General features: G+C 42.8%; 1 protein-coding gene across 3 annotated transcripts in view; it reads right to left on the bottom strand.

Moving 5' to 3' along the window:
- XPO1 (exportin 1) overlaps nt 1-19,771 on the bottom strand; it is a 34,939-nt gene extending 15,168 nt beyond the window's left edge. Inside the window, exons 1-7 of one of the 3 annotated variants that reach the window (XM_082303092.1) lie at nt 19,645-19,771; nt 19,055-19,110; nt 15,286-15,417; nt 11,490-11,591; nt 7,553-7,625; nt 141-202; nt 17-61 (exon numbers count right to left, since the gene is read on the bottom strand). In XM_082303092.1, coding sequence (XP_082159218.1) covers nt 17-61; nt 141-202; nt 7,553-7,625; nt 11,490-11,591; nt 15,286-15,411 — 408 coding nt within the window. In that variant the 5' untranslated portion in view covers nt 15,412-15,417; nt 19,055-19,110; nt 19,645-19,771. Of the gene's footprint in view, nt 1-16; nt 62-140; nt 203-7,552; nt 7,626-11,489; nt 11,592-15,285; nt 15,418-18,410; nt 18,579-19,054; nt 19,534-19,644 lie in introns of those variants that run through there. The other 2 variants (XM_082303091.1, XM_082303093.1) reach the window with 2 other exon arrangements.
- Between the last annotated feature and the right edge of the window lie 1,807 nt (nt 19,772-21,578).

Here is a 21,578-nt window from a genome sequence, read left to right on the forward strand (position 1 = left end):
ATGAACTCTGGCTTACCTGAACAAGAATCATATTCAGTTTCCCAATATACACCTTCTCTTTCTGGAGAAGAGAAGAGAAGAGTCAGGTTTTGCATAATACTCCCCCCTCCCTCACCCTTGCTTGAGAACCCTTCACTTACTTCTACACACGTTGGGTCAGATGAGGTCTTGATAATCAGGCCAACAACATATTTTTTAATACCTGCAGAAGATGTAGGAATTTATTTTCAGCTATGCCAGATATCACAGATGTAGCAATAAATATTTCTGAATTCAGATTCTTCATGTTTTTAAACAAGAAACACCTCTAAGGGTCAGATAAGCATGCATCAGTGAGCATCCTTCTTGTGTGCTACATGGGAAAAATTCACCTTTATCAGTCCTGACAGGGGATATTTTAGATGTACAAAAAGGCTTTACACCTAAACTATTTCAATAAACCAAAAGGAAAACACACTAAGGATTAGAGTGTCCTTGCAGTAGTTTGTACCAGATCGAAGTGAACTCAAAGAATAAACAGAACTTAACTAAGTGTGACTCCAGTTTCAAGGCCAAGTTTGCTAAACTGCACAGAAAGCTTTGACACATCACCTGCACTGCATGCAGAAGTTCAGAGATGCTCCAGTCTACTTAGGCAATCCATTTTAAAGACAGGAATTCCTAAACACAGCACTTCAAAGTCAAGCACTGTGCCAGAGCTTAGCAAAGCTTCCCCTGTGAAATCTTACAAGAACAGAACTTAAAACTTCATTCACTAATACAGCACAATTCATTTGAGTGTGAACCACTGTGCATTTATAGCACATATGGATGCCGTGAGTCCAGAAACTCTTAATAAATTCTACTTTATTGCTTTTTTTCTTCTTACATTGGCAATTGGCCAACCAGGGGCACAGAGTGTGTTTCTTCTACAAATGTTTTTGAATTATTTTAGCTTTCAGCTCTACCATAAAACAAAAAAATCCCCAATCACTGTAGAAAGCCACGCTGCCAAAAGTTTCATTTTGCCACCTAATCCTCAGCTCACTCCTAATTCCTAAATCCATGGAAACAATGACTTTCCAAGTGACAATATCCGTGTCTAAACCCATTCTGTACAAGAACACCTGACTCCCAGGAAAAGGCACGCACAGAGGGCCTGGAGTCACGACCCAGGCAACATTCCAAAACTTCAGCCCTGACACCACGCTTCAAACCGGGCAAGTGTTTTCTTGTCATAAGGAAGTTTGAGAATTGGTGGATGCTTTACTATTCAAATTCATGAACCCAAAAATCTTGTTTCAATCATTTCTTCAACCAGACAAGTCAGCTGACTCACGCAGACAACATGCATATGTTGAAGACTTCAGAAGTTGTCACTTCAAGGAGAAGAATGTCTTCTGTTGCAGACTTAATCCACAGCCTCTGTTCTAAGTTTTAAAACTTGTCTAAGACTCAGCCAAATTTAAGAATTTTTTTTTCATTTCAGGCTTAAGCAACAGGATTAAAGGGGACAGTTTATTAATTGCATCCTCGTGAAAACTGGAAAAACTAGATCCAGACTTTGAGCCATTAGATACATACTAGCCAGAAGCTGTTCTACAGGCAGTTCCAATTACAAGTGAACTATTCATCATCACCAACTGGGATCAATCCACATTACTCCAGGAGAATGGTCATTAATAAAGTATCACTGGGTAAGAGTTATTACCAAGCACTGGTCTGACATCATAGGCCTGGTCTGATATTTTAAACCTAAAACACACCCTTTGCTGAAACATTACAGTAATTCACAAATGAGATATGAAAGCCCCCAGAACAGTATAGAAATAGGTCTGCAGTGCCAGAAACTAAACTATTATAACCATCTGCCAAACCACTAAGGGAAGCCTACTGTTGCAACTCTTTGCGTTTCAAAAAGGAATTAAAAAGTTGTTCTTAGAGTTCCAACTGCAAATCCATGGTCTTTTCCATCTTGCTGCATCAATGGCATTGTGCAATTCAGTAACAACTTGAATATTGTGCTGCCATCCTTCCAGCTTTGAGACCAGCAGAGGAGAACAGCTGCTCTGCTCCACAGTTTCTCCGTTAGAAAAATAAAAGTAAAAATGGTGACCACAGCTCAAAAGACAACCTCCAAAGTTTGCTCCTTTTCACACATCATGCTGCAGGCTCCTGAGGTCGTCCATCCAGAGAACAAAGTCACATTCTTAATCCCTTAAAAGCAGCAGCTATCCAATTCGCTAATGCTCTTTTTGGATCAGATGTCATTTTCTACTTTTTCTTTTTTTACTTCAAGTGTTATAGTTTCTGCTCCATACTTAATTGCTCATTTATTTGTCATTTCATAGGAAAGATAGTTTTCAGCAGAACAAATATATGTCAAATTTATATTCTGATAAAAATCAACCCAGAGGCTCATTACCATTTTCCAGCAGAACATGTCCAAGAAACTGTTCAGGGGTAGAAGTCCATGGGATAAGCTAAAAGCACCATGTCTGGGGAACTTAAAAGGAAGTGTTATGTTAAAAAGGAAAGCACGAGACATGCACAAGCCCCACAACCACTGCCTAGAAGGTCTCCTTCCGTCACAGAAGCTGCTGAACAAGCCTTGTAGATGCCAACACCACAACTGCCAAGTTCAGGCCCTTCATGGAGCCAAGCAGGAAGAGACAGACAGGGCAGGACCTTCCAATAAAACAAAACAAAAGCCACACCAACCACAACACCCAGGACACACAAAATGTTCTTCAAAGATCATCTGACCTTACAACTGCACTGATCTCAGGACAACGTGCAACCAAAGGGAGCAGACCCTGCTTCAGGCCTGGACCAGCCCCACTGCTGGCATTTTCTGGAAAGTGAAGCCCAGGAACTACTTTTGTATCAAGTACCATAAAAGGGATGACAGAGCGAGGACATGAACTCGAGGCCTTTTAGAACATTCCTGGATGTCCATTAGATACTGTCATCCTTCTGTGAAAGTTGCTCCTCGACAGAGAGGCAAACATCCAGTAAAACTGAAACACTTCCTGGAGGGAAAGTTGTTTTCCCAAGTGACCCAAGCTATGCAATGCTGAGAGTGGAACTGGGACAGTGAGGAACGTCACAGCATCCAATATGAGTAATTTCTGCAGCCTGAACTTGAGGCAATATCCTACAGTTTAACCTTTGGATGTGCTCTAGGAAGCCATTACCTCTCCTGTACTCTGTGTACCTGAGCGCAGAGTTCCTGTCACAGCCCAGTACAGCAGGCAAATAACCATGGACACAATCAGCAAACACACACCTGCAACAAACCCACTTCTTGTCCTCAAGGCACACAAGCACAGCCTTCTGTGCAGTCACAGAGCACAAGCATTTAACAAGTGTCAGAAATTATTCTAGCTGGTGCTGCAGATGCAAGCTCACTCTAATTTACTAAAATTACTAAATTTTGTGCTTGTATTAAAGAATAATAGGCATAAATGAATCAGGTGGGCAATGTAACTCAGCAAATTAACGTTATTTTGCAATCAAAATTAGAATTTCAAATGCTAAAGCTGAGCTGTCCCCTCTGGGGATGTTGATATGCACATACACTTACATTGAACTGTTTAGCCCCAAAAGGTAGTCGAAATACTATCTTATTTTTAGTGTTAAGAAACAATCCTTTCCCATGCAGTCCCACAAATCATCTTTCCCCTTTAGTGATGAACTGAATCAATCCATAATTTATTTGTTTTTCAACAGAAAACTCAAGAAAACTCTGAAAAAAGGCACAGAGTTTGTCTTCACACACACACACACACACACACACGTGCCATGTAGCTCATCCCCCCCTTCATTACCGAGAACCAAGGAAACATCTTCCTCACGAAGCAGGCCAGGAATTTCCATTAAAATACCTCATCACTGCACAGAAAAACCTCCTCTACAGCAGCTTCCACTGCACCAAAAGCTTTACACTCAGCTCCGGGACCTTCCTGGAAAACGCTGAACTGCATCTCTGAACACTTCACTTTCTCATTTCAGAATGAGAAAAATTGTACAAGCAATTTGTGTTTCGTAATGAAGAAGTGCTTTATCCATTCCAACTCCAAACACTCCAGACAAGCTCGCTCTGTTCGGGGGAACAGTATTCCATTTCACAATGCAGGATTAATGAAACGTATCACTGCACTGAAGACCAAAAAGCCTTTCTTTCCAGGCAGGTTTTCACACTGCCAGAGAAAATCCTTTTGAGACCACAGCACTAATCAAATGCCATCCTTTCTGAGTGCTATTAAACAATCAACTCCAAAGGATATCAGAATTTAAAGCAATTTAGTATCACACCTCAATAAACCGAGAACTTCAACTTGAGAATGATGGCAAAATACCCTGGCAATGAGCCAAGTTCAGCACTGCCTGGGATGTTCTGGAATACATCACCCGCTGCAGCAGGCTTCAATGAAAACCACATGACATCATTTGTGTACGTGGAAGAGCCATTCCAAGCACTCTCCCGAGGACTACATAAATCACCCAGAGCAAGGCTAACCATTGCTGGGGGCTATGACCAAACATGTCTCAAGGCTGAACACGCAGGCCAGGCATCTGATTTAACTGAATTTTGCCCCTTCTGTGCCTTATAAACTCCACTTTGTCTACAGAACCAACTGGTTCCCACTGCTAACTCCAAAAGCAAACCAAAAATCAAGAATAACAAAAAGCAGAGTAGTCACAAGTACTTTAGAACTGTAAATTGATTGTTTCACCCAAATCCTGTTTCAGAATTATGGAAAGATAAAAATGAACTCTTCAAAAGTGCTCACAAACACCACCACCTGAGGAGCAGAAAGCTACTTTACAAAAGTTAAAGGCACCAGGGCCAGAAAAGCCCAAACCCAAAAAGCTATTTTAAAACAAAAGCAAACTTCAGAACAGAGTTTCAAGTCTAAGGAATGTATCTGAAGAAAACATTTTCCTCCTTGCATTTAAAATTCCAGGCTGGAAGCTGAAACCTCCCAGCATTCAGACAGAAGCAGTAACAAACCTCTGGCTAACCTCAAGGCCCAACAAGTCATTCTGATGTACGACTCATTAAAAAACAACAACAACAACAACTTTTTAAAAAAGTTACAGTTCAGGCTCTGTAATTAACAGCATTGCTTTATTTCTCCCAACAAGTCTCAGGAAGTCGTTTCAAAAACTTTTTTTTATTCACTGACAATTTAATTCAGATCTGCTCTTAACTTCAGCTGCTGTTGCTACAAAGGAGGAACAGTGTTTTTCTCATAAATGCATTTAGTTTCCTCTTAACCAAGAGTAAGATTTGTCAGCTGTATTTACTACACACCAATGAGACATGCAGAAAACATCTTTTACAAATTAAGATATAAAGTAAAACTGATTTGAAACCTGCATGGTTTGCTTTGTCACTAAGCATTCCATTGCATGCTGAGTTTCAGTTTCCTGCACACACATTCCACCAGTTACACTTCAAACAGGAAAATCCTGTCAACCAAAGAATGGCTGGAGTCAAGGAAACCTCAATTTAACCAGCCTTACTATCTCCCAAGTAATCAAGCCACCTGAATAAGCTCTGGAGCAGTTCTCTTGTACCAGCCAGTATCATCAGCCAAAAAAAAAAAAAAAATTAAAAAACAACCACCACAGACCAGATCAAACTGGATTAGAGATGAAACAGATTCTCCCTCCTACACCACTGAGGCCAAGCTGGATAAAATGCCATGGTACAGTAAATACATTTGGTTCCTCTTCTACCACACAAGTAAAATCCAGCTAACCCAGTTTCCCTAAAACAGGGCAAAAGTCAATTTCACAATTTTAGTTTGGCTGTCAAAGGGAAAATGTTTTAAAAGCTGAACAAACAACACACTTTTGCCAGTATAAAGGATTTTTTTATTTCCTCTGGAGTTTTCATAGATATGTAAGTCAGGAAACATAAGAATAAAATACCTCAAGATGATTAGACAACTACAGACAGTAACTTTATTTTGCCTTGTAACACATGGAGTTATTACATCTTCTTAGATGGCAGGAACCACTCCACACCACTATCACTGCTAGAGATAAAATGAACCAAAGCACAGCCAGCAGCAACCTCATCCTACCACCACTACTTCTCAGCTCTCCTATGGATTAAGAGCATAACTTTTAAGACTTTGAACTCCTGCATTACATCCTGTATTTGGCACTTGTTCAGTTCCAAACTATCAAGTCAAATCCATCCCTGTGACATTGTTCCACTACACCTCCCTTCACAGGTGGGTGGTAGTAACAACTCCTCCTCTTCCTCCTGCTTGGCTCCCACAGCCAAAAACTTTGGGAGAAAACTTCCAAATGCTGAAACTAAGTTCTCATAGTCAAGAAAGTAACAAAATATGGCTGAGCTAAGATACTCCAATAATTAAAAGCACAAAGAACATTTAACTTTAGCTAACTAAGGTGCTCTCTTTTAGTTTCTCAAAAGGGCATAGCTGTATCTGAGCCTGAGCTGAAGCTGTTCCCTAGAAACCTCCAGAATGAATAGAAACTTCACTTTCAGTTTTACTTTCAAAGACAGCTACCCCTTCCCAACCTACTGTTGGAAGAGATGGGGGAAAGGTGAGAAGAGGAATAAGCACAAAAATGAATAAGTCTCTCTATGCATTTGTTTTCATCAACATTTACAATCTGTTTTAATTAATATAGTTTCAGAACTGAAGCACTGGCAGTAAAAATTTAAAGCATGTCTCAGCATGGTTAATAAAAGTTCACAGCAGAACACAGAAATCTGGAATACTTTTAATTAGTTCCAAGACCAGCTTTTAGTAAAAAGCCAGGTATAGAACAGTGACAGCATTTAATGTGAAGAATTTAAAGTGGTTGCACGTTATGTTTTGAAGTCCAAGTTGTGATGACCTGACAGCCAGCCATGTGAATAAGGTGGACCTCCATTTACTGTAGCCAATGGCTAAAAGCCAGCAACACTGCAAGCTATAGGAGAGGGGAAAACCCAAAAACCAAACACAGCGTTTATTTTAAGACTTCCAGCTTCCTTGCATTGATGGGAGACTGGGGGTTACCCTACACTGCACCAACTACAGCAATCTGCCTGTTTATACTCCTTCATGAATTAAGCCTAACAGAATGAGTGACCATCAGTAGGTAAGAAAGTGCATTTACTTAGGGTTTCTATTTTAAAACCATTGTCACTGGTAAAAATTTCAAAGTAATTACATAAACCTACACAAGGTAACAAGTGGACCACAGAGTGTACTAGAAAATGACAGAACACTGCTGGGACTGCACACACAGCTCAGAGTGAGTGAAGAAAACCTCCTGTGCCAAGTACAGAGAATGAAAACCTCTACCTCAAATGCCAGGGGCTCACCTCAGATGTTTCAAAACTACCAGTCACGCCTTTTCCACAAATTTACAGAATTTTAGCTGCTCACCAACCCACTGAGACCACTATCACAAAAGGGAAAGACGTGGTTTCATCATTCAAGATGATCATGACACATGACAAAGTTACTTAGAGACTGACAGTCTGAATCTCAGCTAATACACAAAGTTATGAAGAAAGACAAAAATCTCTCCATACCTTCGCACTGGTTCCTTGGAAGAATCTTCCATCTTGTTTTTATCACATTTTCCAAGATTTGCAGTCCATAATACTGAAATTGGAGAAGAACAAAATGTGAGTACATTACTGTAGGACTAACTAACTTGCAGGACTCTCATTCAATCAGACATTCACACTTAATGTCTAAGACTTCAAGATTATTAAACTAACAATTTTATTAAATATATGTCTATTCACCCATTTACTGAGTTTTCATGCATTGCATTTTCTTGTTTTATTCTTGGCTATACTAAGTCCTGCTGTTTGATCATGCTCACACCAGGAGGGGGGGAAAAAACTATAATGAAAAGCCCTCTGGCAGACAATTTTGACTATCTGAAAAAGCAGCAGCCAGATATGAATTTGTATCATAAGTGACTGCTCCTACATTTGAGTATTAACACAACCAGGCTCCTAAAATATTTAGCAGCTTGGATGGTGTCTCAAGCTACCTATTGTTCCTCTAAGAGCTGGAAAAAAAAAAAAAATCTTGTCTTAGCATCACATGTCCTGACACTGGCACTTTCTAGAGAAAGTATTTCCCAAGCTTCACTGGTGTGTTACTTTAGGAACAGCAAGACAACCCACAGGTTTATTTAATTTCAATCCCCACCCCAATATGGCAGCTATTTCTACTATTTAAAGATGAACTTTTGTGCTCAGTCAAAGAACAATAAAAATGTGAATAAGCTCTTGGAAATCATTTTACCTTTCAGGAATTCCTTCCTATGTTCTTACCCAAAACCATTAACGTTGCAAATGGCCATTCCCTCTGCCCATTTGTCCCTACTGCCAACTCACAGTAACAGGGAAAGAAGTTTGTCATGGTATGATCAAAGAACTTTAATATGTAAAACCCCATTAGCATGAATAGACAGGAGAGAAAAGGGGATGAGGAGTTTTGCATTTACTTTATCTGCAGTGGATTAGGAAGAAAAAAAAAAAAAAAAGTCACATCAATGCCTGAAAGGTAAACTCAAGTTTTCACAGTTCCAAGTTTGGCTGAGAATAAGAGTTCCTCTTTAAAATGGTTAGTTGTTACACAAAGTAGGATCATTAGCATTTCGACCAAAGGGATCATACAGACTTCTGTTTAATTAAAAAAACACAATGTAGACTGTCCCAAACTACATTGTACTAAAAGAGCATTTTTGCTGTTCTCATCTTAACATAACCTACACATCCCTTTGCTTTTCTATCTGATCCCAGTTCCCAGGAGATTTCAGGTGCACATCCTGTATTTGCAAAATATTCTGTCCCCTTCCAAAACCTTGGGCACCAAGAAAAATTATGAATTACAGAAAGTTGGCAGGGTAGTTTTATTTCCTCCATGGTCAGCAGCAAAAGCTTATCAACTAGATTTTAACCTGCAAATTGACTTAATTATGTGACATAAAAGCTAAATGAAATCAAGGGAATTTTCATGAAGGAAAACGTGCAAAAACATTCTTAAGCAAAATGCTTCACAGGAAGTGATTTCAGCCACTGCTATAAGCTTACAGACACCATCTGCAACTGATCCAGGCTCAGGATACAAAACATACTTACAAAAGCTCCTAACAATGTTGACAGTATGCATATTTATATCAGACAGTGCTAACCTTCCTGAAGCACATCTAAACACTAGTGAAATTTCTACGTTCTACAGGCATACACATTAATTTTTCAGGTAACAACTAACTAGAAATGTTCATTTTCTTCCAAACTTTTTTCCACAGGTGAACTTACTTAGCTTTTACACCAAAATGGCAAGTTTAATTTCATTTTAAATAAACATCAGATGACCAAATGAAACTTAAATGAAAAACCTAACAACAGACTAAGGACAGACATCATCTTTAGTGGGTTTTTCCCTTCACTTAGAATTTCCTCGAGTCAAAGAAAAGGACAGACACCTCTAGCAATCTGACACACCTATCCCTCATTACCTGCTCAAACATCTCATTTGGGTTCGTGGACCTTAAGCTGTTCATGCTGTAAAGGTTTCTACTCACTCTTTTGTACATAAGTGACTTCAGTTCTGCCCTCTGCAGTGTCTTGTTCACTTCTTCCTCTGTCCTGAAAATACTCCTTTCCCCTAACACTCACAGGTGACACTGAAAAGCAGCAGCAGTAGTACAACCCTCACCCGCACATCCTCCTTGCCACATCACACTGAAAGGGCTCCATCAGCCTCACCAACCCGCAAGGGGCCTTCTGGGGTTTTTACTTTGTTTCATTTGATTCAACAGGTCTAGTTACTCTCATTTCTCTGATAATGACAAACACCACTCCCAAAAAAGTCACTGACAGCAATACAAAGTTCTGCCTTTTAATCAACGGCTGCAACAGTACATGTGAACGCTTTTCAACTTCGTGTAAGACAGAAGCCTCTCAAAAAGTCATTTGCTCCTGGTTTGCTTCTTGCTAATTGTCTATCTCTAATTCACTGCCCAGTTATGAAGATGAGGGACAGGCAACAGCAAAGACTCAAAAAAAAAAAAGAAAAAAAAAAAAAAGGCATGAAATGATCCCTATGGTAGAAATTTCTATGGCACCCTTATTACTTATTTTATGCACCGAATCCCTTTCCCTCCCACCTCCCAAGAAACAAAAAACAATTGATGAACAGAATTCAGTTAAAGGGAATCAAAAGGGTAGACCTTGTGGAGGCCTGCCGTCAAAGCCTAGCTGTGTCAGTTGCACAGGAAGACACCCCTTTTCTTCCTATTACAAGCAATCAACATAATGGAACATTATGATTAATATCAGGTAGTGTTAACAGCTTTAATTAAAGAAAAAATATGATTGCATAAAAGCCAAATGTCATAGTGCATAAATTTAGCACCAAATCATTCGCAATTTATGTAAATTGAAGAATTCTTTACCTGTTGCTTTCTTTCTGTTCCTCTAATCATCTCATTTTTCACAAGACAAATTTGAGTTTTTAAAAATACTGTTGATAAATCAACTTAAACATTAGTAATGTCTGTCAGTATAAAAAGCAAAGTTTACCAGGCAAGCAAACAGGCAAACACTGTTACTTAAAGGTGCTTAAAGGTGTTACTTTGAGGAAGTTCTTTAAACTGTTTTCCCCTCAACTTCAGAGAGCATGGAAAAAAAAAAATGAACTGCTTCATGAATACCACATGATTTCAGAAACCATCCAAACACATTTTTTTCTGTTTGAACACAGCGTGTATCCAGCAGAAAAACATGCATGTCAGTTATTTGAGATAATAATCATCAAACTGAAGACAGTGAAAACACATTTTGATCATCTTTTTGGCTCAAACTTCACAAGTCTCAGGTAAAGCATTTCAAATTGCAGAAAAAGCCCTGAATGCTGCCCATTTTAGCCTCTACCATGATGGATGGATTTCCAACAGCAGTACAAAGCAAATGTGTTCTGCACAGAAGCAAAGAACTGATGTGCTACAAACTTTGGGGTGCTTAACCTTTACCGATTGCTCAAAACCTTGGCCTAATAAGGTTTATTTTGTTTTTAACACACCTAGGCACAAATTTTCTCCTCAGATACATGCACATGGCTTTCATTATGATCACAAATAGCCAAGCACTTATCCAAGGACAAAACGTGGCTCTAGGAGACTTTTCATTACTCAGATTTATACAGACACAATACCAATCTTGGGAACTGGCATAATGCTTGTAAGCGCCTTGAAAAAAACTCCGTGTATCCAATTTAGCTCATCCTCAAAAAAAAAGGGGAGGGAGAAACTCTTGGCAATGTAAAAGGAGGTCTGAATATTTTTTCATTTACAGCTCTTGTTTAAAGCCGACTTTGAGAACAAGACAATTAAAAAAAAATGTGTTTTGAATCAAGAAAGTCTATGGCTAAAAATGAGACACCTTCCTCAAAGTTTATGAATGGAAGAAAGAGGAAACCCAAATAAATAAAAGTTAATTTGCTTACTTTGGTATTCATGTTCTGAGAGAACTCCAAAATAGTATCAACTCTTGTCCATGCATCAGGATGTTCTTTTAAGTGAGTCAACACTTCTTGTGCCATTCTTTGCTAAAAGAAAATTTGATTTGAAAAATTGTTAGCATTAGATCATTTAAGAAGTTATATACTGTCAGTGAAGATATCAATATGTAACACTGCATTTAAACTACTTATCTAAGCGTTAGGCAGAACTCAACCAGCAGCAACAAGTCTCTTAAGCCTCCTTCTGTGACAGCTGAAGCTTAGTAACAACCAAACTCCAAAAGCCCATCGATGCAGGACAGTAATAACTCACTTCCACTCTTCCGTCCTGAGTGATTCATCCAGACCAGCAGTGAACATGCAAGAACAGCACACATTATGGGGAAAACCTACTAGGGAATGAAGTTTTCTCCCCTTCCACAAAGTCATCCAGATAAAACTTAATTCTAGGGTACCCAAACTTTCTAGTTCCAGTAGAAACACTCATATGAAGTTGTCAGCTTTAAGGAGCACTGCATTGTGCTGCAAAGGTACTGATGGAGGAACTGTTGATTTTATTCTGAAGAACCACAGAGCAGAGCATTAGAGGTCTCCAATCCCTCCTTCTGAGGGATCCTTGGTGTACCTAACAACCTACAAAACCATAATAAAAACCTACTGGTGGGAGGAAGGGAGTTGGTCATGCTAATGGTTTGCTCTTCCTTCGGACTGACATTATCAATTACTGTCCTACATATTGTGGTTTCTTGAAAACCTCATCTGAAGCAATTACACACTGAAATAGTTGAACTCATTTTAGTCATCCTTTTCAAAATCCTGGATGTCCTCAAGTCAATAATCTTTAGGGAGCCGAACTGATGTCAGCCATTTCCAAAAGTGCAGTGTACTGACAAATCTTGTTGCAAACTGTATCCCCTACAAGCATCAGGCACTGCCTTCCCAACGAGGTGGGCATCTTAAAACACAACTATCAGAACTTAGCTCATTCTCTCACTGCACTGCAGAGCCAATTCAACAGAGCTGCAAAGCAATTAAAGCTTTACTTTAGGATTAACTTCAAAAGTTAGAACTTACTACAGCCATGCAGACTTCTAGCCTCATCCAAGTACATATTTGAGCCATACTTACACCATCAACTGGTGTAAGAAAACACATATTTTCAGTTAACTTAGAAACCCAATCAAGACCCCAAATCTATATACATAAAATGCAAGAAACAGACAAAATTGGCATGTGATTTACAAAATAAAATTGGAGGTTCCAACAGGAAAGAGCAACTATGTCTAAACTATCTGTACAACACTACTTGCACCCCTACTTGATAGAATTGAGTACAGCAGAGCAACTGGACCAGCAAGTAGGTCCCTGCAGATTTGACATGGAGAAGTACCATACAAATGTTCTGCTTAAGTCCACAACCAGTACAGCCATATCGTTACAGTATGACATCAAAGTTAAAAAAAAAAACAACAAAACAAAACAAACAGAAAACCAGCACTTTTAATACACTTCAGTTTTAAAAGGGAAGAAATAGCTGTATTACTTCCAGGTTCAATCTGAAAGTGTGTTTGTATATTGGCCTCCTGTTTGCTTCTAATACTGGTGACATATCCCAGGATCGAATTTCAACACCAACAAAACAGACACTCCATATCCTTCTCCCAGCGCTGAGAGGTTTGCTCTCATACCCATTAACCCCTTTTCTGGACATCAAACACTGTAGTTTCATAAACTAATAATAAATGTAATGTAAGTATAAATTTAGTAATAATGGTTAATCAAGAACAAAGTCTCATGGTACTGTTGGTACCAAAAAAAAATTTGCAAATAATCTTTCTGGACATGTGAAGATCTAACAGATCAATGGAATTAAGAGGCTGGAATGAGTCCAGGTAAATATCTGTGAGCTGCATGAAATCTCCCTTAGTCATGTGTTTCACTGGGGTGGGGACATTCTTTTCAGAGAAGTATACCCAAAAGAGCTAAGAGAAAAAAATTTAAATCTCCAGGACAGAAAATAGCTTATTTCTTGCCTAATATAGATCAACAGATAACAGTTTTGCAAGCAGAGATAAGAACTAAGCAGAAGGAGGAGGCAGGTGAATCTGAAAGCAAGTTCAGCACAGGCCATTCAGGTTGCATTCTAAACCTGTTTTACCCTGACATTACCCTGACCTATTCCAGGAAAACCACTGGTAATCTCCCAATTTTAATATTTAATTTCCTCAACTCCTATTATTCCTGTCACCCTTTAGTACAGGGCTTGAGCTGTCAGACTCCACTGAGAACCATTTTTTCCTGCAGGAACCTTTGAACCCCCTTGAAGAGGGAAAAGCTCAGACTCCCTGAAATGTCTCCATTTTGGAAGTGCACCCAAACAGCTGACTGAAGCTTCACTGAGGTGATACATGTATTTAAAACAAGTTTCTATCATAATCCACTTTTGCCAGTAAAACACCACCTCCTGAATTTTTGCTTCTTATTGCATTGATTTTCTAGATACTGGAGACTTTTCCCAGCTGTTTCAAGTGAAGCAACTTCTCACAATGCCAGAACAATGGCAATTTGATCACTGTATTTAGTGTTAATCCTTTATTTTCCTTATAAACTTTTCCCAACTTTTTCAACTCTCTTCAAACCAAACAATATTACAAGCATCACCTATTTCACAGGGCAGTAAAGCAGATCACAAAACAAATGCTACAGATGTCCACACTTGTAGGGCAAAAAGCTGCAAGGAGTTTTCTGTCATTCAAGCACTTAGAAAACTACAGCAAGTAACTACTTGAATTTAGAACACTCAAAATGCAAGTATTTCAGAAAACAACAAGGTATTTCAAAACCTACTGGAATTCACATTAGTAAGCTTTACAAAAGCTTTTTTTTTTGTCCCCCCTAAAAAGATACACAAAGCAAGTACATATCATTGTTTATTCTAACAGCTGGAAAGAATAGAAAAGCATCAGCTACTTTGTCCCATTTAATTCACTTATTGTTGTGCAAGACTATCTTAGTAAGAGATGCCTAACACTGAAACTCCCAATTTGTTGAGCCTGAACAATTAAAATCTGCCGGAAGAGGAACTATGCCAACACCCTTTGTAGCAAAACTTGCTCTCAACATTTAAGTCTTGTTTCCAAAAAAGTTCAAGAAATAAATAAAAGCAATACAAGATTCACTTTCAAGGCAATATATGCAAACACACAAATGCACAGTCCCTCCATTTCAACTTAATACTTCACAATCTGCACTAAGTCCAAAGAGTGCAAGAAGAACCTGTGCAAACTGTAACAGGAAATAAAAAAGACCAGACACAAGAAAGGAACAAACTCTTCTATTAAATATGCATGACATGCTCCTTTATAAATACAAACACAGCAATAACATCACTAAGATTTTTCTTTTAAATACAATTCTTCACTGAAGCGAACATTTGTGGCTTCACAATCCTGTCCATGATAGCAAGTAACAGCTAGCTCAGACCTTCCTGAAGAACTAAGTCAGAAAAGGTGAGCTGCATGCTGTCCTTACCAAATCATATGTGCTAATAATTCTCAACAGCAGAAGGCAAGCTAGGAATGAACACAGGCCAAACAAACATTTCTCCAAGTGTCATTTCAATGTGAATTCACATTTCACGTGACTGCCAGTAATATTCCAGTCACCAGCTCAGTAAATTCACTAATACTACTAATTGTTATTGAAGTGAATTGATTTTGCTCAGCTGATTTGCTGTAAGATTAAACATGGTCAATAAATGTAGGTTCCAAATCCACCTTACCTGTGCACCTTCTCCATGGTACAAGCAGTTCACCACATTGTCCAAGAGATTGATATCCAGTTTCTGGTTAAAATCCAGCAGCTGACGAGCTGCATGGTCTGCTAACATTGTCATAATTGCTGGCATAGATTACTGCAAAATAAATTTTTAAAAACTGATCAATTAATAAGAAATTATTATCAGATGCAGCTGCAAAGCAAGTGCTTCAACTTAGCTCATTTGTCTTATTGAAACAAGATGCTTATGTTAGCAGTAGCAGATAACACTGACTACAACACTGCTTTGATTGTGGGGCACATACCAGGACAAACTTCTCTTATTCCCTCCTGAAAAATTCACACATTACTACCCCAGCTCAACTCTCAGGGTCTTCAACAGGTAGAACACATAATAGCAGTCTGACTAGAGAACAGGCTGTGTTACCAGCACCCTAGAGCTTATTCAAAAGCAAGTATCAACCCCCACCATCCCTAAACACTTCTGCTGGTGGAAAAGCCTTGTGTCACTACAACCAAAACCCATACTGGCAATGTCAGCCGAGTATCGAGTTCCCAAGGCCAACATGCACATTCAGAAGATTCAGTTCCAAAAGCTTTTAAACACTTGGGTATGGAGGTGAAATGTGATCTACACACAGAGCAAGAAATTAGCCAGAGGGCATTTTTCAAATAGTTGGGGAGAAAAAAGAAAACCACCTTACAAGTTAACCACATCCAAGTAAAAAATTACCACTGAAACTAAGTTGACTGAAGGCACTTTGAGAACTTGAAGCAAAGGGACTGTTAAATCAGCAGGTTACTCTGTGTTCCACGTGAGATCACTTCAAACTGAAACGGAATTCTACTGGAGGTTTCAGGTCCCCTAAACCCAGGAACACATGCATTAACTCTTTGTCCTAGATAGAGCAGCCTTGATATTATGCAAAGGGAGTCAGGTGGGGTGTGCACGTAAGATTCTTTACCAGCCAGAGACTGGTGCAAGATAAAGACATTCATGAAAAGCAGGAAAGCAAGCCACAAGCCACAGAATTTTTGATGGTAAAGTTAAACTCTACTTTTTCCACACCATCTTCCCCCACGTGTGAAACACCTAATCAAGTTTACTGCCCTCTTCTCACAGTCACTGGCAACTCTAACACATATTCCCACCCTGCCATCTACAGCACCTCTGTGCCACTCACCCTCCTTTTCAAACCCTGTAAACCTACAAATCTCACATAAAACTGCTCACTGAACAAACAGCCAGAAGCCTGGGCAAGTGCAAGATCAATCAAAAAGTTACACCAGAGTCATCTGCATACTCAGAAAGATACAACCTGAAACTCTTCCAGAAACACACCCCATAAAGTCAGATTTGCTCTTACTAAACTCCATGTATAAGTAAGAATTTGTTTTATGCTTTATGCGTTTAAGTCATGCTCAAAAGTAAGGAGCAAGACAAACCTGTGCCTCAACCCTAGTAATTACTAATTAAGTGAAAGTCTTGCAGTAGCATTCAGACAAGGAAAACCTTTTGTTCAGAAATGTGTATTTGCAAGTAGTGTCCAGTAATTTCTTTCACTTCAATATATAAAAATAGCTTAAAACCCGAATATTTTAATTGGATTTTCAAGTAGAAAACTCAATATTATTACACTAACACAACCATTTTAAGGGCTTCATCTCAACATGCTATTAAGTCTTTTCACAACATGTACCTGCAAAACCAGGAGAAAATAAACATCAAGTAGAGAACAAAATATATTAAAATTAACAATCCCTGCCTATTCTTCCCTCCTTCGACTCCTAATGTTTTCAAAATTGCAATGTTAAGTTTGGAAGCAAGAAACACAACAGCAGGAAAAGCTGACTTCATTCTTCATTTCATTCTTTTGACTCAGGAGGAGGCTGAAAACGTCACCAGGCAGATGAGAGGCAGTGAGCAGCACCACCAGAAGGAAACTGCACCCATGAAGAGGCTCAGAGCAGTCAATGCTCCCCCCAACCACTCGTGCTCCCAGGCACGCCCCTTTTTGTCCACATCTGGCCTCCATGGCTGAGCCGTGAGCCAGGAAATCAATTTTCAAACTACAATAAACGTCGTGAACCAGTCGCTCCTCAGGTAGGGCCATTCATCTCAGACCTGAGCCTCTTTCGGTGGTTTTCAGGCCGCCCTGAGAGCGCCAAGGAAAAGCAGCGTGACCAAGAGAAGTTATTCACCACATGGAAGCAGAAAGGAAATGTTTTGAATGGGGCCCTTCACCACTCCCAGCATTATCTTCAAAATGACCTACCTACTTCGCCAGCCGAAACACAGAAATGGCGGCTTTGTGGCCACCACCACCTGCAACCAACTCGATCTCCCACTCCTAACACTGTACCCACATGAAGCTCATAATCTCTGATTTACGGTACTCCTACACTTTCCCTCCCCCATCATGCCTGAACTCCAGAACATGTTTAAGCCTCAGCTCCAAGAACCACCACTGATCAGTCCTTTAATAAATGGGCAAACAGAGACAAAAGACAAAAAGTTAAAAAAAAAAATCCAAAAAAACCCCCCAAAAATTCTGAACTACAACATAGCAAGAATATGACATCTACCGAAGGTCAAAAGAACTGCATTTACAGCACTGTTTACACAGTTATCCCAACTCTCGATGACCCTGGACCTTTAACACAACAGTTAGCTTGTTGTGGTAGACCCGATTCATTTTGGCATGTAGCACACACGAAGAACAGCAGGCATTTAATAGTAAGAAATGTTGAGCATTCACAATGAATCCTACAGCACCTTCAACCCAGATATTTAAAGCTCATTGGGGGCAGCAACTAAAAAAAAACAAACCCACCCTGGGAGAGTCACTGTGCCCCATTTCTAAGCACGCAATGCAAATGAATTGCCTCCCTCTTCCAAGGAATTAGCTGCATCACTTGTAAATCCCACCCAGGAGGGGTGAGTGGCTCTGAAACGCAGCGCACGACAAACGCGTTCGCATCACACTCCACAAACCAGCAATGGCAACGAAACCGCCCCTTCCCTTCGCTCCTTCACACACACGTGAAGGAGAAGGACTAGACGGATTAAGTAACATCTGCCCGACACCTCGGAGCGTTCATTTTCGGCTGGAAATAACTCACACCCACCCAGCACGGCGGCCCTTCCCCGGCTCCTGCCGCAGCGCCCCGGCGGGCAGGCAGCGCCCTGGCTTCCGGGCAGCCGCTCCGGCTCCCGGCTCGGGCCGGCAGGGCCCCGGTTCCCGGAGGGGAACGGGCCCGGGCGGTGGGTCGGGCGGGCCGGGGCCCTGCGGAGCGCGGCGGCCCCGCAGCCCCTCCCTCCTCCTCCTCCTCCTCCTCCTCCCCTGGGCTCCAGCCCTGCGCTCTATACAGGGCTCCCCACGTGATCCAGGCGGACGTTTCAATACTGCTGCACAGACACACACACACAAAAAAATATTTCTGGAAACTTCCACTCCTAATAATTTACAGATTATGTCGCCGGGTTTGCCCGCACCCGATCCCAGCCTGCCCGGCCCCCTCCTAACGAAGAGCATCCCCCGCAGCATCCGTAGCTGCGCTCGGGCAGGCCGGGGATGCTCGTACCCCAAACCCCATCCAAGTGCACCCCCGCCCCTCAGGGCTTCTCCACGGGGTCCATCACATCTCTCCTAGCACAGGCCAGGCTCTGTGCCCCCCTGCACGGACACATCCCCCCCTTTCTGCCCCCAAAAATCCCCCCCTCTGCCCCCCTCCGCGTTGCCCATCGCGACCCCCCCGCAACCCTCGCTTACCTACGGGTTTCTCACAGCCTCTTCCTTCAGAAAGTAGGGGCGGGCAAGCCAAGTTTCTAACCACCACACGCCACGAGAAAAAAAAAAAAAAGAAAATAAAAAAAGACCACCAAAAATAACCCCCTCCCAAAAAGAAAAAAAAAAAAAAAAACAAACACGGAAGGAGGGAAAAAAACCCCCACCACAGAAGGAGGGAAAAAACCACCACGGCAGGAGGTGGGGGGGAAGGCGAGCGCTCCCTCCTCGGTGGTGGGTCGGGGTTAGTGGCGCCACTCCTCCCCTCGCAGCGTGCCCGGCCTGGCTGCACCAGGCGCCCGAAGCGGCCCCAGGGGCTCCGCTCTCGGCTCCGCGCCTTCCCCTCAGCCCAGGAAAGCGGCCGGCGCGGCGCTCCGGCCTCGCTAGTGCGGGGGGATCTACCCGGCTGCGCCTCCCGCGCCGCCCAGGCCCGGCCCCGCCGGCTCTCGCTGCCCCTGCGGCTGCCGCCCTCCCCGCCCGGCGCTCAGTTCGCCCCCATTCCCGCCGCCCCCCCCCGCGGCTCGCACTAAACTTCGCCCCCTCAGCTGCGGGTCCCCTACGAGCAGGTCACACACGCGGCAGCGGCGGCGGGGACTGAGCGCGGCGCGTCTCCCCCCTCCTAATGCCACAGGCTCGGAACCGGCTCAAACCGGTTCAGACTGGGAGATTCCATCTCGGTTTAGTTTTCAGCCCATGGCGCCGCGGAGCGTTTGGAAACCTCGGGGGCCCCGCCCATCCGCCTCTCCCATTGGCCCCGAGGTGTGCCGCCGCGAAGGCGGCCGCCACGTTGATTGGCTGAACGGGCTGTCAATCCGCTGAGCGCCTCGGATGGGCGGGGGGAGCGAGCGGCGGCGGGGGGGCTGAGCAGAGGGGACCCGCCCCCTCTTCAGCAGCGCTTTGCGCGCTGAGGGGGGGGCCGCCGCTTTTCGATAGGCCCAGACGAGCTGTCACTCAAAGCGGCCCCGCCCCCGAGTTCGCAAAGCGCGGGCGCAGGCCTCGTCGCGCTCTCATTGGCCGGCGACGGTGGCGGCGTAACGCGCGCGCCTGAGCGCGGCTTTCGGGGCTGCGGCGGGAGGGGGCGGGAAAGGTGCGGCCGTTGGGCGCCCCCGGGCGCGTGCCTGAGGGGCAATGGCGGGAGCGGGGCGGGCGGTGCGTGAGGGGACGGGGCTCGGGGGGCTGGTCCGTGTGAGGAGAGGGCGGCCGGGGGGCCTCTCCTCAGTGAAGTGAAGGGAGTCGGGGGGCTTTCCTTAGCGAGCTAAAGGGGTTTGAGTGAAGGGGTTCGCGGGGCTCTGCTCAGTGAGGTGAAGGGATGGATCCAGGGGCCTGGCCCGTGAGGGGAGGATGTTAGTGGAATTGGCCCGTGAAGGGAAGGGATTTGAGGAAAAGGGTTCGGGTCTCTGGTCCGTCAGGGGAAGGGGTTCGGGCACCATCCCGTTCGTGCTGAGGCGCTGTTTCTGGGGGAATGCAGCGGGGAGATGGGGGCACCCTGTGTGAGGGGGCTGTATGGCAATGGCGAGCATTACCCCACCCGGTCTCTGTCTCTGGGAGGGAGTGGAGTAGAATATCTCGCTGTAGAGTGGGCCCTGTGAGTAGGAGGGGCCAGCCCTGGGTGGGTGCTAGCCGTCCCTTACCCTGGCAGCCCTGTGCTCTCCACCAAAGCCTGTGCGGATCGCAAGTGAGGTGTGTCCCCTCTACGATGCCTCTGTCCATGAGGTGTCCAGCTTCCTGCTGCAGCCCCTTGCAGCTGCCCTCCAAAGTGCGCTTCAGGCAAGGCTGGCTTTAGATTTATCTAAGTCGCGAGCTGTGTGAGGTGTATTAGATGGCCAGACGGGAACAGGGCTTTTCAGTGGCGACACAAACTCAGCAGGCTATGGTTGCATATCTCATCACTGCCTGAAGGAGCAGAGAACGTGCTTGCCAACTTTGATGTGGAAAAGCTCCTATCAGTGGATGTACTCTGTACCTACATATGCATTTCTTCAGAGTCTTACGTCCTTATTTGAAAAAGGCAACTTATGACTCACTTCTATGAGGAGGCTACTATTATGAAGTACTTCAACAGCCTTCCAGGAACAAACTTTCTTTCTCATCACTTAAATTGAAGCAGTTACTTTGTTTTTGGGATGGCATTACGCTGGTCAGTGAAACTTTTTATAGAAGTGATACTTTTGATTTGTGGAATGCCCTCTGGGTGGTTTCCAAAGGAAACTTCCTCTATAGCTTTGTTGAGGTGGCGTTCACCTGTGCTGTGGCTGGGAGTGTGGGAGGGATGCTTAAGCACTTTTGCACAGTTTTAAAAGGGAAAAAAAAATAGTGTGGTGTGTAGGCTACTCCAGAGTAGTGGAGGTCATGGCTAAATTACCACTGCTGTGAAGTTTGTGTCTAGCAGGCAGGTACTGTGCTGTTGCTAGTAAGTCGTAAGAAGGACGCTTAGCTATGTTTTTGAAGCCTTTGTTGGCTTTCTAACTTTACAGATAATGTGTGCTCAGCCATCTGGCTGCTGGATGGG

The sequence above is a fragment of the Coloeus monedula genome (genome assembly GCF_965178545.1).
Source record: "Coloeus monedula genome assembly, chromosome: 2".
NCBI classification, from domain to species: domain Eukaryota; kingdom Metazoa; phylum Chordata; class Aves; order Passeriformes; family Corvidae; genus Coloeus; species Coloeus monedula.